The following is a 16,524-nucleotide window of genomic DNA, read 5'->3' on the forward strand; positions in this document are numbered from 1 at the left end:
AATTCTTACTTTTGAGAGTAAGACTGACTTAGGCGGATTTGAAACAAATGGATCGCTTAAGGTCGTGCGCTTTGTCAGACTAATCTATCCCCATGACACTAGATGATTGATATTCTATTGTTTTTAACTATCTGAGTTGATCCTAGATACATAAAAAAAAATTTAAAATTTCAGGATGCACACATTCCATGTTTTCCAACATTGGTATCACCCACATTGATTTAGTTATTTACATGGATTAGATCATTTGAAACTCTCTTTTCTGTGTATGGATTCGATTGATAGGGGGTGACATTCTAGGATCTTTTGCATGTTATAAAAAATATATGTAAATGAATGTTGATGAATTATATAGTTGTTATTATGTAATTTTGTCAAGGTTGTGGTACCTAAAATTAGAACAATATTCTAAGATCTTTTGCATGTTATTGAAATACATCTAAATGGATGATGATGAATTATGTAATTGTTATTAGGTAATGTTATCAAGGTTGTAGTTACAAAAATTAGAATAATTGTATTTAGGTTAGTTATGTAACTAAACCGTGGACTATCATTTTCACGTAGGTATTTTAGTTTATTGCAATTAGAAAATCTTGTGAACCGAAAACAAATTAAGAATCTTATAACAAAACAGGAACTCTAAACTATCTAGAAGAAAAAAATAGGCACCCTCCCTGGACTTGTATGGTTAGAGGGAAAATTCAAATCTAAAGAAAGTGGTTAAAGAGATGAACAAAACCTATTGTCATCTATTGTTCGTGAGGAAGGTTTTCGGTTCTTCACTACCTGCTTCTATTATTTAAATATTGATTAGAATGCAAATTTTTAGAATGGTAGTCTGCCTTTGTCATGCTCAACAAGTAGGTTGGACATGATGACTACTTGAGACGCTCAATTCATTAGAAGCTTGTGTCATGGAACGAGACTTTAGCTCCAGCCACATGCTCAACAAGTAGGCTTATTTTCTACAACAAGAAACCTAAGGCAACGAGAAAGAATTTGGTAGGACATGGAAGTATATTCGCTCAAGCACAAGAGAGAACAAAAAAGAATAAGTGGGGAATGAACTAAAAGTCTTCCAAGTCATTCCGACAACCTCTGGCTCATTTTTCTCGTGTTTGCACTGTTTCGAACTTATCGCCGTGCCTGGGCTAGCCTTGCTAACGGGCAGACTGAGACACTTGCACATGATCTAAGCAAATATTCAGCAAGTTGGACACCAAATAAGATTGCTTGCATGCGCTGTGCATCCTTCAGATCCTCTAGTTCAGTCTTCAGCACTTTTAGCATCAATTAAATCCGCTTCTTTAATATGGTATTAGATTCTACTTTGCTTTAGCTAATGCGTCAAATAAAACTTTAATTGATATGTCTTTTGTGTCCACCCTCTAAAAAAAAAAGAAATTTGACGTGTATAGCGTTTTTCAAATTAAATGATCTCATTTGTGGTTGACATGCTGCTCATTGAGAATTTTAAAATTCAATTAGTATCCAGTATGCTATAGACTAGTATCAAGAATACTTCAACTTAGCCTAAATCTACATTCAGCTGAACAAAGGGGTGCACAAACAACACATTCATTCAGAAAAATCCATGCTTAAAAACAGCAAAAACAATGATGTTGAAATGGAGTTTCATATTTCACCTCATTATGCTTACAATCTTCCTTCACAATCACTTTATTGAAACCGAAGAAATTAACAAAAGACATTTGTGGAATAACATCTGCAACAGCAAACCTGTAATCAGATAATCTTCCTGCGCCTAAACACAATCCGGGAGTCACTGAAATGGAAAACAAGTTTCTTTCATGTCACTCTGCACTCTTAGGACATGAATAAAAATATATCCAAACATAAACTAAAAGCACCAATGAAATTAGCAACAGAAGAATTAAAAAATACCGGCAAAGCAAATGAATGCTAAAATCCTAAGGCCTCCTAACAAAGTAACAAGGATAGGCGAATAGAAAAATCAAGGAAAAAATATCTAACAATAATGCTAGTTCTCGGTTTTTCTCTCCTCTTTTATTGCATCAATCCTTGAACCTTGTGCATACAAATGCAAATGAAATCAATTACATGCCATTATGACAGAGACAGGCCATAATTCCTTAAAGTTATGTAGACTTAGAGCACAAAATATATAGGCATAAATAAAGTAACAATGAATTGGAGTTTCATAGCAACTCCTAGTAGAGTAAAAAGAATCAAGTTTTCAAGCATCAAGAATAAATGACCTCCCTCCTAGTTGTGTTCGTTTAACCTCTTATAAATGCAAAATATGCAAAATCAAAATTCAACAAATCATACTAAGCAGAAAGAAAAACTGTACCTAATGCTTATCTCCATGACCGTGAGAATGACCATCATGGCCCTCCCAAGGGTGTCGCCAACCCTAAGAGTGACAAAGTCAGTCCGGGAATGAAAGCAAGTTACTTCAGATAAGGATTGATTATGAAGGCAGCTGAAAAAAGGAACTTCTTACCAATACAACAGGACCATCTTGCTTAGCCCTGTACAAGACCCAAAACCTGAAACACCAGATTCAAGAAACTTCAAAAAATCGGTCAGCATTGCAATCTAATCTTTATTAATGTTTGCAAGCAACCTGACTTATCTCATCTATGAATCACAAGGATACTACAGTGACAATGTACGCAGCCATCAGTATCCATGATCGTTAATGGAAAAGCTTGCAGACAACAATACTAAAACATAAAACCCTTCGAGCATCAACTAATTTGATCCAAATTCAAGCCTTCACTGCACATCTTTCAAACTAAACCCCCAATTTTTTATAAATTAAATTTCCACTTTCAAGGCGTATCCATGAATTCTTTTTACAGATATGCTAATTGAAATTCTTAGGGCAACAGAATCACTCGATAAACAAAATCCAATAAAGTCAGATTGGTAACAAATCAGGATAACGATTAATTCAAACAAAAAGGAAAAATAAAAATTACCACATAACAGCACACAAGCCTTTTCCGGTGACAACATGCCATCGCTTTGGATGATGCAAAGTTAGACCTTTGTAAGTTGTACTCCCTCCATGGCCTCCTCCCATCTCTCCCTGTAACCAAACCCTAAACACCAGAAATGTTCCCAAGTGTTCGAAGGTGGATTAATCACTTGCCGGTCGCTTAGATTTAAACCGATCCTGAACAGTTGGATGCGAATTTGACCAACTGAAGGCCTGGTTCCCATATGTGCTGGTTTCTTTTTCACGAAATCGGCTAAGCCCAAGCCATTGATCCATAGATCCGACACATTGTAATTATTTCAGTTAAAGTATCTGAGAGTTGATGTATTATAGGGATTAGATCTTCTATTATTAATTGAATCAATTTAGTCCTATATTATTAAAAAGTATCAAATAGATTTAACATTCAATGTACAAAAAATGGTCTAAATTTATTTTTTTCAATTGTAATTCAATTCTAAACCGAATATTTCAATTACAGAACCATAAAATTTTTAAAAATATTAACTATGTTAAATAATAAATGATATTTTTTTTAAAATAGTATATGTTAAATCTACTCCAATTTAGTTTTATTTAATTCTTTTTAATAGTATAAGGACTAAATTGATTTATTTAATAACAATAAAATATTAATTTAATCAAATTTTTATAATAGAGGACCTCCCCATTTCACTAAAGCAGAAGAAAACAAAATTCATTTCACCCCTTTCACTTGTAGTTTAGTTTATTTAATTCTTAAAAATTGTAGATTGTTTTTTAATATTTATTTGTTTTAATTTTAACATAATTTATATATTTTAAATTATTATTAATTATCACAAATATAGTTTTAATTATTTAATTTAGATTTTTATTTTATTTTAATTTTTATTTACCAAATATATACTTTTTATTTTATATTTCATTAATTAATATACATATAATTTTAATGATTTTAATTTATTTATTATATATAAACACACTTTAATTTAAATATTTCTAATGGTTATTTTTTATTCTTGTCTCCTTCGTTATGTTTTAATTTAAATACAACTGTCGCTCTTGGTAAATTTACCAAAGATGAAAATGATTTATTTGATATTATGTATGACTGGTTACGTAAGGACCGTTTCGTTTTTGTAGGTTGGTCCGCCCTATTGCTCTTTCCCTATGCCTATTTCGTTTTAGGGGGTTGGTTTACAGGTACAACCTTTGTAACTTCATAGTATACTCATGGATTGGCCAACTCCTATTGGAAGGTTGCAATTTCTTAACCGCCGCAGTTTCTACCCCTTCTAATAGTTTAGCACATTCTTTGTTGTTACTATGGGGTCCTAAAGCACAAGGAGATTTTGCTTGTTGGTGCCAATTAGGTGGTCTGTGGATATTTTTTGCTCTCCACGGGGCTTTCGGACTAATAGGTTTTATGTTATGTCAATTTGAACTTTTGTGGTCTGTTCAATTGCGACCTTATAACGCAATTGCACTCTTTGGTCCAATTGCATGTACAATATTTTAGAATTTGCATCATGTTTTCGAAAATGTTAGAAATCAAAGTATCTTGGTCCTTTCTTATGAGTTGATCCCGAAGGAAATTGATTAGAATTTTTTTGGTAAATCGTTAATTTATCTAGTGTTTAACTATATTTATTTACAATTTTACTAGATTGAAATTTTATGATGTTTAAAAATTTATAGATCCCATGTTACATTCAGTAAAAATTTATGATACATGTATTGAGTGTACTCAATGTGTCCGAGTCTGCTCCACCGATATGTTAGAAATGATACCTTATAATGGATGTAAAGCTAAGCAGATTGCTCCCAAAGTCTGACTACTTATGATTAATTTCTTTACCACCACCTTTTTCAATCTTCACAAAGTCATTTCATTGTCATATAAGTAGAAAATGTATGTATATTTGAATATTGATAGGTAAATCAAAGTAGATGAGAAATATGTAGCCAAATCAAGGATAAATGTATAACTTTTCTTCAAATTTTAACAAAAAGTAAATAAAAATAATATTTTTTTACTTCTAAATTAAGCAATTAGATTCACTTTGATACTTTTATCTTTTACATCCATTTTGATACCTAAATCTAACAATTAAATATATTTCAAACTCTAACAAGGAAAACATAAGAACACCAAAATGGGTTCGCTGCCTTCACTACTAGACCTAAGATTAGGCGTGTTTAAACGGTTAATCGAATTGAACTAGTATTAACTAAATTAATCAAACTTTTTAATCGTTTAACCATTAATTGTACCGAATTTTTTTCAAAAAAAATTAACCATACTAAAATATTTTGGGTAATTTGATCGGTTAACAGAAATTTATATGTTTTTTTGTTAAAAAATATAAAAATATATTAAAATAAATAAATTGATAATGTTTATTTGACTGAATTAATCGAATTAACAATAGATTAATACATATAATATATAATATTATTTATTAAATTTATTTAATTACTCGATTTCAAATCGAATTAACCGTTAACCGAAATTTTAAAACACTTTCAACTGACATTCAAAAAAAAAAAATTGATTAACTGAATCAAATCAATTCATTTGATTTTAATAGAAGTTTGGAAACTAGAGATTGATATATTTGATGGGGCACATCCCAAGGGCTGAATAAAAGAATCTGGACATCTTTATTGCTGATGATAAAAAATTAGAAATAGGGTATGCGTGGCAAACATGGCCCTGACGTATAGAATTATTATTTAATATCGCTTTTGTCAGCTTTGTGGATAAATTTTTCAAACCCAAAAATATTGAAAAGAAGATTTGCCTAGCGAAATAATGGGAAATAATTGCACCAAATCCACTTAGAAAATGCATTCATTGCTAAAGCTGTCACATCTTATATAATGTTATGTACGTACTCAAGGGGAGGTTCTTAATCCTAAAATTTTTCATTTTCTCAAATGATATTAATTTTTTATTTACATAATTAACATTAATTTTATAATATTTAAATTTATAATTCAAACAATATATAAATTTAATTATAAAAATTTATATAAATTTAATTATAAAAAGACTTATATTAACTTATATTCCTTTTTATATCTTTTTATAAAAAAACAAAGTGTATAAAAGATTATTAGTTTTGTTGTACATTTTATAATACAATTATTGTTATGCTAATATTGCAATAAATAATATCGTGTCATTTTAATTAAAGTAAACACGTATTTTCAATATATTACACATGTTAATTAATTATTAGTTTTAGTTTTTAAAATCAGACAATAATAATAGTAGATATTGAATTATTAAAGTAAACATGTATTTTTAACATTAACATTATTAAAAAATTAATATTTTCGTCAATATTATCATTAGGAAAAATAATTCAACTCAATTTTCAAGGATTGAGGATAAAATTTAACTAAAAAATAACAAATTGATAATAAATGTAATTATTAATAGCGGAAGTTGACATTATGCTAGGGATACCACGATAGGCAGCTTGCAAGTGATCACAGGGTACTGCTCTTAATCTACATAAAAATGCGAGAAAGGAAGTGGCAGAGGAAGAAGGTTAGTGAGAGAGAATAAAACCCCAAACCATTATTATGGCTGAAATTAGCAGCTTAAGAATCGATCCCAGGAGTGGGTTTTGTTCTTCCAATTCTACTTTCTACAGCAAACGCGTTCCCTTTCCACTTCCATCCAACCACGCCCTTGACATCACTACTTTTATCTCCTCTTACCCTCACCATGGCAAAACCGCCTTCATCGACGCCGTTACCGGTCGCCACCTCTCCTTTTCCCAACTTTGGCAATCAGTTGACTCCGTTTCCACGTGTCTGTCCGAGTTGGGTATTCAGAAAGGCAACGTCGTCATCATCATCGCACCAAACTCCATCTTCTTACCCATTGTTTGCCTCTCTGTGATGTCTCTTGGAGCTATTATAACCACTAGCAACCCCCTCAACACGTCTCGTGAATTCGCGGTACAAATGGCTGATTCAAAGCCCGTCCTCGTCTTCACCACCGCTCAAGTCGTCCCAAAATTGGCTGGATCACCTCTCCCCATCGTACTTCTCGACGAGCAAGTGGCGACCGAAAAAACAGGCCAAGTCAAAATAGTTACTACTATTAGTGAAATGTTAAAGAAGGAAACAAAGGACAAGATCCGAGTCAAGGATCGAGTGTACCAAGATGACGCGGCGACTCTACTCTATTCCTCGGGCACGACGGGTGCCAGCAAGGGAGTAATATCATCTCACAGAAACCTCATGGCTCTAACGCAAAGTTTTTCACATTTGAGCAATCCAGAGAAAGGGGAGCAAACCCATATCTGCGCCGTTCCCATGTTCCACATCTACGGCTTCGGAGCTTTTGCCATCGGGAAACTCACGCAAGGATCAAAAGTAGTTATTTTATCAAAGTTCGACATGAAGGAAATGCTGTCGGCAGTAGAGAAGTACCGTGTCACTTGCCTCCCCCTGGTGCCACCTATACTCTTGGTAATGGTGAAGGAAGCTGATGTGATACGAAAGAAGTACGATTTGAGTTCGTTGCAATCAATAGTGTGCGGTGGCGCTCCGTTGAGCAAGGATTTGATAAATAGGTTTAGGGAAAAGTTTCCAAGCATTTATATTCGGCAAGGGTACGCGATGACAGAATCGACAGGGTTTGGCGCATCAATGGAAACGCCGGAGGAGTGTCTCAAGTATGGCAGTGGGGGTTGCTATCGCCCAACTTGGAAGCCAAAATTGTAGACCCTACAACTGGTATGGCCTTGGAGGTCAATCAGAAAGGGGAGCTTTGGGTAAGGGGTCCCTCCATTATGAAAGGTACGTAATTTGATGATCAATCAATTTGACGCCCTTTTAGGTGAAGACACTGAGTGTGTCCCCATATTGCGTATATTCAAGTATGTCGATTGCAAAGATCTTTGCTTTGGTTTTATTTTTGGCAGTTATTTTTAACCCAAGGAGAAAGATCTTTGCAATTAATTAATTATTTTATAAAAAGAATAAACAAGAACACGAAATCCACTTAAAAAATGCATTGCTGTCACATCTAATATTTGATAATTATTTTATTTAAAGTATATATTTTGCTAACCATTTAACCATTTCAATTTCAACCAGCATATGAGTAAATTATTAATATTAAAATTACAAAATGCTATAATCATTAAATTATTTTAAAGCTATCCTTTTAGTCATTACCTTCTTAACGGCCAGTTTGACACACAAGTATAATATATTTAATAGTATAATATAACTATCTAATGGTCTTTTTATAAATTTTTAATTTTAATAATTAAAATCTGAATTTATTAATAATTTAGTATTCGTAAGTATAATTTACCCTAATTTTTATTATTTCATTATAGTTTCACTACACCAAAACAGGCTTTTAGCGGTGCTTTTTTGGCCTTTAGCGGCGTTTTTTAGCGCCACTAAAAGTATTTACGGCGCTTTGAGAAGCGCCGCTAATGACAGCGTTGCTAACTTTAGCGGCGCTTTTCCCACAAACGCCGCTAAAGACCATGACATTTAGCGGCGCTTTCCCACAAACGCCACTAAAGACCAAGACCTTTAGCGGCGCTTCCCCACAAACGCCGCTAAAGATATTGAGCTTTAGCGGTGCTTTTTCCCACAAACGCCACTATAGAATAGACCTTTAGCGGCGCTTTTAACACAAACGCCGCTAAAAATATATCTTTTAAAAAAATAATTTTTTTTCAAATAATATTTATTTCTATGATAAATATTATATTATGTTTTAAGGATAAATAAAAAATATTATTTAAATTAAATTTTCTACGAAAATTTTAACTTTAAAACTAAATATAAATATAACAATTAATGAATTTAAATTTAGAATTTAAAATAATAAATTAATAACACAATTAAAATCCAAAAGTTAGACCACTTAAGTAAAAATACAAATTTAGAATCAAAACTAAAATAAATAATACATATGCAAGGTAATAAAATATACAATGCATTTTCTTAATCAAGTAAATCTTGGTAATAAAAGATATAATACATTTACTTAATCAAGGAAATCTTGTAATGAACTCAAAGCAATGAGCCTTAGAGAAAAACTTTTGAGCATGGCTTCGAATTTGAACCGCAAATTTGGCTCCTACATGCTCTGCAAGAAAATAAGAGTAACTTAATCTATTCAAACCATAGTGAACATGGCAAAGATACGTAAATCAATTCAACTTTTTAAGATAGTTTTATAATGTTATAGTAAATTAGGTGTCTTATAATGTTATAGTAAATTATTAAAAATACATCTAAAAAATATATCTCAACTTTTTAAGATTGTTTGTGGAATAAAAAAAGTACACTACTGATATATCTACTCACTTAAGTCAATATAGGTGGAAAGTATTCATCAATATAAATTTAAAATATTAGAACATATCATGCTTAAATTCCAATTAAACCCTTAAGCCTATATTCTTAAATTCCAATTACCATCAACAATTGCAGAATCTCCTAATTAGCTTCTTTGTAGAATATTTGAACATGATATTCCATAGTCAGAATACATACATCAACAGGTTAAATCAAAGTATTAGAACATATCATGCTTAAAGATAATAATTAGATTTATCTAAAATCAAGCCCGATTTAACTAGTACTAAGTAAACCTATTTCAAGTTTTTTTTTTCTGGGCAGCCCAATTTTTTGAAAAATTTAGAACAAACCTCAAGTAAGCATAAGTGAACGTTATGGGATCCTTTTTGCCATGCAGAAAACATAAAACATTAGTTCAGAGAAGATATATACAATTAAAAATACAACAAATAATAAAACAGAAGAGTAATTTTACTATTGAAGTGTGATGAACTTGAAACTCAAAGCATACAGCACAAATGGTGATGCAAGAAATTCCTAATCAGAGTGTTTTACAAATGTTTTCACTTCTAGAATTTGTTAACACTTTGAGAAATATATAGGTGTTTGATTTACCCAACAACTCTGCCCATGATGTATTTTTGTTGCAACCAACGATTACTAGATGTGTACAACATTCTGTCATCGTAGAGATTAACGTCTCCTAATGAATATGTCCAGTCAAAAAATTAAAAAGGTTAGCATACTCAAGCAGTAGCTGTACATATGAAGATATTTAAAGAATGATCAACCACACACACACACACATATGAAAAAATGAGAAGAACTTGGAATGTATTTAAGACCATTCCACAAGTAAACAAACAAAACTATTTGGAAGTGTCCACTCTCCACTTCATTGGTGGGGAAAGAGATTTTAATAGTCAGAAAATATTTTCATGATTGATAATAAAAAGTTTAAAGTTCGTTGAAAACAAACAAACAAACCACAACTTGTATTTGCTCACATTCAACTAGCTTGATATCAAGGATATGCTACCTTTAGTGAGTATATCAGCTTCTTTACTATCTCGCTGCTCATGAACCTGACAAAGCATAACCAAACATGCAATGTACTAAATCCAGCATACAGAATAACCAGGCGGGGACCCGTTAATTCAAATAATTTACAGCCATAACACCTATATAAATTTCAGAAATAAAATGGTCAACCACTAGTACACAGCTCATGAACAAGACTGTTAGAGTTGACCATGGTGTTAACCTTATCAAAACTATTTGTTTCTACTTTCTAGAGATTTTTTACATCAGAACATGAGAACCTTCTGTCACTTGTCGTTCAAGCAGTTCAACATTTGGCAAATTTAAATTTATATGACTATCACAAATCAAAGCGCAAAATTTTTAAACACTTAATTTTAGATACGTGTAAAAAATTGGCTCACTCGTTTGAAACCGGGTTTCATACTCCCAGATAGCACAACCACCACCGGCGACTCGCTCCCAATAATGCAAATCAATCCTTTCCATATTATCAGTGCCGATGAAATAACCATTCCTTAACGAGATTTAAACTAAAAATTTCAATCATTATCCGATGGAATTTTTTGAAGTATAAAAGGATTTTAAAGAATTAAGAGAAAAGTGGAAACGCACCGAGGCTGATGGCTTGAGAGAGAATTTGTCTAATATGAGTTGATTTCATATTTTCTTCAATCCACCCCATTGGAGATCAATGCTTTTCTTGTCTTAACGATTTACAACACGCTGCAGGCTGCAAAATAAGAATGGAAATGAGAAAAGTAACAAAAATAAGAAACCTGCAAAAGGAAAAAAAAAAGAAAGAATAATGCGCAAACATAACAAGAATAATTTAAACATACTCGATTAGTTTGAGACGTAAGCTTAATTTGATTAATTCCTCTAAATCGAATTCATTTTCTAGTCCGAGTATATCCAACAATTAGATTCACTTTTAATGCACATACTGAATGCACCTAATAAAAATGATTATATAAAAAAAACTTACATGAATTATGTACCAAATTGCAAATGTTAGGCAAGAAGCTAAAGCCAACAAGGAGCCTAAGACTTGATCGCCAACAGCAGCATGTTTGGTGCTAGTATGATGGTGTCCACCATGTTTGACTATGTTTATGTTGGTTGACCAAAGATTAAGTTCTTGAATTATTTTGGTATCAAAACCTATACACTAAAAAAAAACAGATTATATGAGGAATTGTGAAAGTTACCTTTCAAAGATGAAAGCAAGTGGAGTTATACAAGCAGTGGCGAAGATGAATCTGTAAGCAATGAGTGCTTTCATGCTCATTCCCTTAACCACGGCCAATTTATAGAACGCAATCACACCTACAAAATAAAAATCAATCATCCAAGAAAATAAATACTGGGTCACAAACACCAAAAAGCTTTTGGTTACTCAAAGGGTCTGAAAGTTGCCTTTGGCTTCTGAACCTCTAAAACTGGACTGGAGCAAGCTACCAAGCTCCTCTTCCCCCGAATCACTACTAAATCGCGGCGTAATTGAAGTTCAATCTTTTCGATATTTCTTCTCCTCAGCTGATGGTCGATTGGCCTGACACTTCCCCCGGGTGGGTGACTGCCCTTATCATGATTTCCTCGTTCTTGCGGGTAAAGGTTAGAGTGATGAAGGGAAGGCTCGAGGTCGAGGTGGAGCACCCACCATTCCCTCTTTTAGTGTTATCAAGTCTTCTGTGGAGGTAGGAAGCCAGCTTCTCCCTTCTTTGACGCTTCGTTTCAACATGATTTAGAGGCTCTTCTCTTCCATTAGTCGGTTTTCTCCCCTGTTTTCGAGGCCTCTTTTCAGGCTCTACGACTCGACTACTATCGGCCTCCTTAACAACGAAAGCTTCAAGATCAGAGTGATCTGAATCCCCGGTACCCCATTTGATTTCACCACACCAGATGAAGGTAAAATTACACCTGAAGTAAACGAAAGCATAGCTTCTTCGTTGCTCCCTCTTGAATTAGGCGACCTCTTCTTGTTCTCCACGGCGAACGGAGAGTTTCCTGTGAACAAATTCCCATTCCCACTTCTCTTACTCTCACCAAAATTCAATATCTCTCCAGATTCAGGTTTCAACAAATGAGAAGATGAATTCCCATTCCTCACACTGCTACTCTCATCAAAGAAGATGAATCGTCTTTGGTGCCTCCATTTTAGGGGGAAATTTGGGGTTTTTTCATTTTTGAGTTTTAGGGGGAAATATGGGAAAAAATCAGCGCGAAATTTTTTAAGTAAAATGAATTTTGTGGCGTTTTTATAAAAAACGCCACTAAAAATAAAATTAAATTTCTACCGTAAAACTTCACAGTTTGAAAAATTCAATGCGTATTTGCGGCTTGTTTCATAAAAACGCCGCTATTGCTTACCTTTTACGGCGTTTTTCTCATAAACGCCGCTAATGATTGACTTTTTCTTACAATTTTATATTTAATTATTATATAATTCATATCAAATTTAAATAAATAAATTTTGAAAATTTAAGTAATATTTAAAAGAATTAGATAAATTTTAAAATTTTTATATAATTTTTTATGTAAGAAAACAAAAACAAAAACAAAAAATTTTAAAATATGAAAAAAAAACTTTAAAAAACTATATTAATGATAATTTTATTAAATTAAAATTCATATTATCTCTTTTATTGTCAATCTTTTACATTAATTTGTTACATTAATTTATTTATTTATCAATTTTTTCAAAAATCTAATATTTAAATATATCAAATGATTTAAATCATTTAATCTAAATTTAGATTAAATATTTTTAAATATAAAAACATTAATTAATTGTATAAAATTTCATCATTTAACAAATCTATAGTAAACCTTAAATCCTAAACCATTTAATATGTATAAAATTGATCTATTATCTCTTATATAATTTAAACTATAATCATAATTTTAATATATTAAAATTAATATTATCTCTTTTACAATTATATAAGAAATTATTTAATATATAAATTAAAAAATACCAATTAATCTAAACCCTTAACCCCTATCTCCTAAACCCTGAATCATAAAACATAACCCCTAAACGCTTAACCCCTATTTTACAATTATATAAAAACTTAATTAATATATGAATTAAAAAAATACTAATTAATCTAAACCTTAAACCCTAACCTGACCCTAAATCTTTAAACCCTAAATCACTAACTCTTAACCTCTAACCTTTAACCCCTAACCCCTAACCCCTAACCCCTAACTACTAACCCCTAAATCTTATTTAATATATAAATTAAAAAACACTAATTAATCTAGACCCTAAACCCTAACCCAAATCCTTAACCCCTAACCCCTACACCTTATTCAATATAAATTAGAACACACTAATTAATCTAAACCCTAACCTGACACTAAATTCATAAACCTTAAAACACTAACTCTTAATCTCTAACCCCTAACCCTTAAATTACAACCCTTAAACCAGAATCCCTAATTCCATAATCTATAAACCTTAAAATTGTAACTCCTAAACCGGCCTTAAATCCTAAATTAACCATATACCCTAAACCATATATATTAAACCCTAAACTATAATGTTAATTAATTAAATATTTTAAAATTAATATTATCGTATCTTTTACAATTTAAGTTTTATGATATTTTATTTTACTCATAATTTAATATATTTTTCTAGTAAAGTAGTTTAAATAAACTGTGATTGAAAAATAATAATAAATAGTTAGGAGTTAGGACTTCTCTTTAATAAAAAAATTTTGTATTAAAAAATATTATTTGTTATCATTTAAATGTAAATATGACCAATATATAATAAATACAACGAAATATCTATTTTTTAACTTATAATAAAAAAAATATAATTGAAACATTACTTGAGAATATATCAAAGAATGAGATAATTGAGAATATATCAAAAGCGGGCATTAGCGGCGCTTTTTCAAAAACGCCGCTAAAGGCCCGAGCATTAGCGGCGCTTATTCAAAAACACCACTAAAGGCCCGAGCATTAGCGGCGCTTCTTCCAAAACGCCGCTAAAGGCCTGAGCATTAGCGGCGCTTATTCAAAAACACCGCTAAAGGCCCTAAAATTAGCGGCGCTTATTCAAAAACGCCGCTAAAGGCCCGAGAATTAGCGGCGTTTTTGAAAAAACGCTGCTAAAGGCCCCAAAAACTCAAAACGTTTGGCTTAGGTTTTTTGCGGTGCTTTTTGGAAAAAGCCGGTAATGCTTATTTTTAGCTGCGTTTTCCAAAAAGCGCCGCTAATGCTCGACCTTTAGCGGCGTTTTTATAAAAGCGCCGCTAATGCTTGATTTTTAGTGGCGTTTTTTATCCAAACGCCACTAAAAACGCCGCTAAAAGCCTGTTTTGGTGCAATGTTTAATGAAATTGGATCAAAATCATTAGCTTTGAGTACTTTATTATGTTTAACGAAATTGGATCAAAATCATTAAAATGGACAGAAATTTCAATTTATCAAGATAACATAAGAAAAATATGGGATTATCCAAAGTTTAAACATTAATATGAGCTCAAAGGAAAGTTGTTGAATCATATGTTCTAATTTAGTAATGAAATCTTACATCCCTATGCAGAGCTTCCTAAATTTTATACCATAAAAATCATAATTTTTCTTAATCTAGGCCCCCAATCAGTAATGAACTCTAAAATTATATAGTAGGATTGATATATGTAATATTTTAACATGAAATTTGGATATCCTGAAAAGTTAGAGATGTGTGTTGTTGATTGGTGGGCCTGCTGCTGCTGCTGGTATTTTAGGTTATCTGAATAATGCAGAAGCCACAGCCGCTACTCTCGATTCACAAGGATGGTTAAAAACGGGTGATCTTTGCTACATCGATGATGATGGCTACGTCTATGTTGTTGATAGGTTGAAGGAGCTGATCAAATACAAGGGATATCAGGTCACCGCATAGTTCACAATTTGCTTCATATATTCTATACAAAATCACAGGTTAACCATTTACAGGCTTTGTTTATATTTGTTTTAGGTTCCTCCTGCTGAATTGGAGGCATTGCTACTTTCTCACCCACAGATTTCTGGTGCTGCTGTCATACCGTAAGTTTATATAGAGCTGCTTCCACTTGAAACACCCTTTGTTGCTCAAGATTCAGAGATATTATGTGATTTGCGATTAGGTTTCCGGATGAAGAGGTTGGGCAGTATCCCATGGCGTATGTGGTTAGAAACAGTGGAAGCAATATATCAGACACTGCACTCATGGATTTTGTAGCAAAACAAGTAAGCAATTACATACATACATACATACATACATACATACATACATAGTGTTTTAAAGCCTAGATTGCGAATGGGTATGATCATTTAGCTTAAGCTATGAAATGAACAAAACAGGTTGCACCATACAAGAGAATTCGGAAAGTGGCATTTGTAACTTCAATACCCAAGAATCCATCTGGGAAGATTCTAAGAAGGGAGCTCATCAAGCTTGCAATTTCCAAAATTTGAGGGCATCTCGTTTGCAGCTCTATAATAATAATAATAATAATAATAATAATAATAATAATAATAATAATAGGATGAATGCATTTCCAAAGTAAAGTTTCACTTCTTTGCTTGTTTCGGAGATGGGAGTTTTTCGTTTCTCTGGTTCATCAATGTACTTCTAAATAATTTCATCTTTTAAAATTTGAATTTATATTCTCCTAATAAAAAGTACAACATACTGTATGAATGCACTTAATATTTGTTGGTTGTCTGGAATAAATTTTAAGTGGGACAATGATTGATCTGATAAATTGTTTAGCGTTATCATTGCTATTCCCTTCTGTCCATGGCATTCATTCGGCTTTATGCTTTTTGTTTAATCTGATAAAGTGTTTATACATTAATGTTTTATTCTATGTAATTTTAATTGATATAATAATAGCTCTCAAAGTTTAGATATTCTGTTAATGTAGTTTCGATTTAACAGATTTAACTTCGACATTTAATATATATTAATAGTTAAATTTGTTGAATTTTTTAAAATTAAGGTTAAATTGACAAAACATGTAAATATTAAAGGCTAAATTTGTTTATATACTAATCAAAATTGTGTACAATTTGACTAAAGATATTTACACCATAATTAATTGTCCTTAGTTGCTCACTTTCAAAATTGATAAAGATTAAAATACTCCAATCTTTTTGAAAATAACTAA

The 16,524-nt window shown here is 31.9% G+C and overlaps 1 protein-coding gene, 1 long non-coding RNA gene and 1 pseudogene across 3 annotated transcripts; 1 reads left to right on the plus strand and 2 right to left on the minus strand.

Annotated features, from left to right (window-relative positions):
• Positions 1-1,565: 1,565 nt before the first annotated feature.
• LOC107921054 (NADH dehydrogenase [ubiquinone] 1 beta subcomplex subunit 2) lies at positions 1,566-3,288 on the minus strand. The gene is made up of 4 exons (XM_016850909.2): positions 2,973-3,288; positions 2,492-2,537; positions 2,339-2,401; positions 1,566-1,789 (listed from the first exon to the last, which is right to left on the minus strand). The coding sequence occupies exons 1-3, from the start codon at positions 3,074-3,076 to the stop codon at positions 2,339-2,341; spliced, it is 213 nt and encodes a 70-aa protein (XP_016706398.1). The 5' UTR covers positions 3,077-3,288; the 3' UTR covers positions 1,566-1,789.
• Positions 3,289-6,364: 3,076 nt separating this feature from the next.
• Positions 6,365-16,149, plus strand: LOC107921041 (4-coumarate--CoA ligase-like 5; annotated as a pseudogene).
• LOC107921042 (uncharacterized) lies at positions 9,400-12,090 on the minus strand. 2 transcript variants are annotated; one of them, XR_005909391.1, is made up of 4 exons: positions 11,578-12,090; positions 11,355-11,473; positions 10,771-11,099; positions 9,400-10,410 (listed from the first exon to the last, which is right to left on the minus strand). It is a non-coding gene; the product is annotated as an uncharacterized lncRNA (long non-coding RNA). The 2 variants fall into 2 exon arrangements; XR_005909390.1 differs by having other exon boundaries at positions 11,355-12,090.
• Positions 16,150-16,524: the final 375 nt, after the last annotated feature.

Source organism: Gossypium hirsutum, chromosome D01, assembly GCF_007990345.1.
Source record: "Gossypium hirsutum isolate 1008001.06 chromosome D01, Gossypium_hirsutum_v2.1, whole genome shotgun sequence".
Taxonomy (NCBI): Eukaryota; Viridiplantae; Streptophyta; class Magnoliopsida; order Malvales; family Malvaceae; genus Gossypium; species Gossypium hirsutum.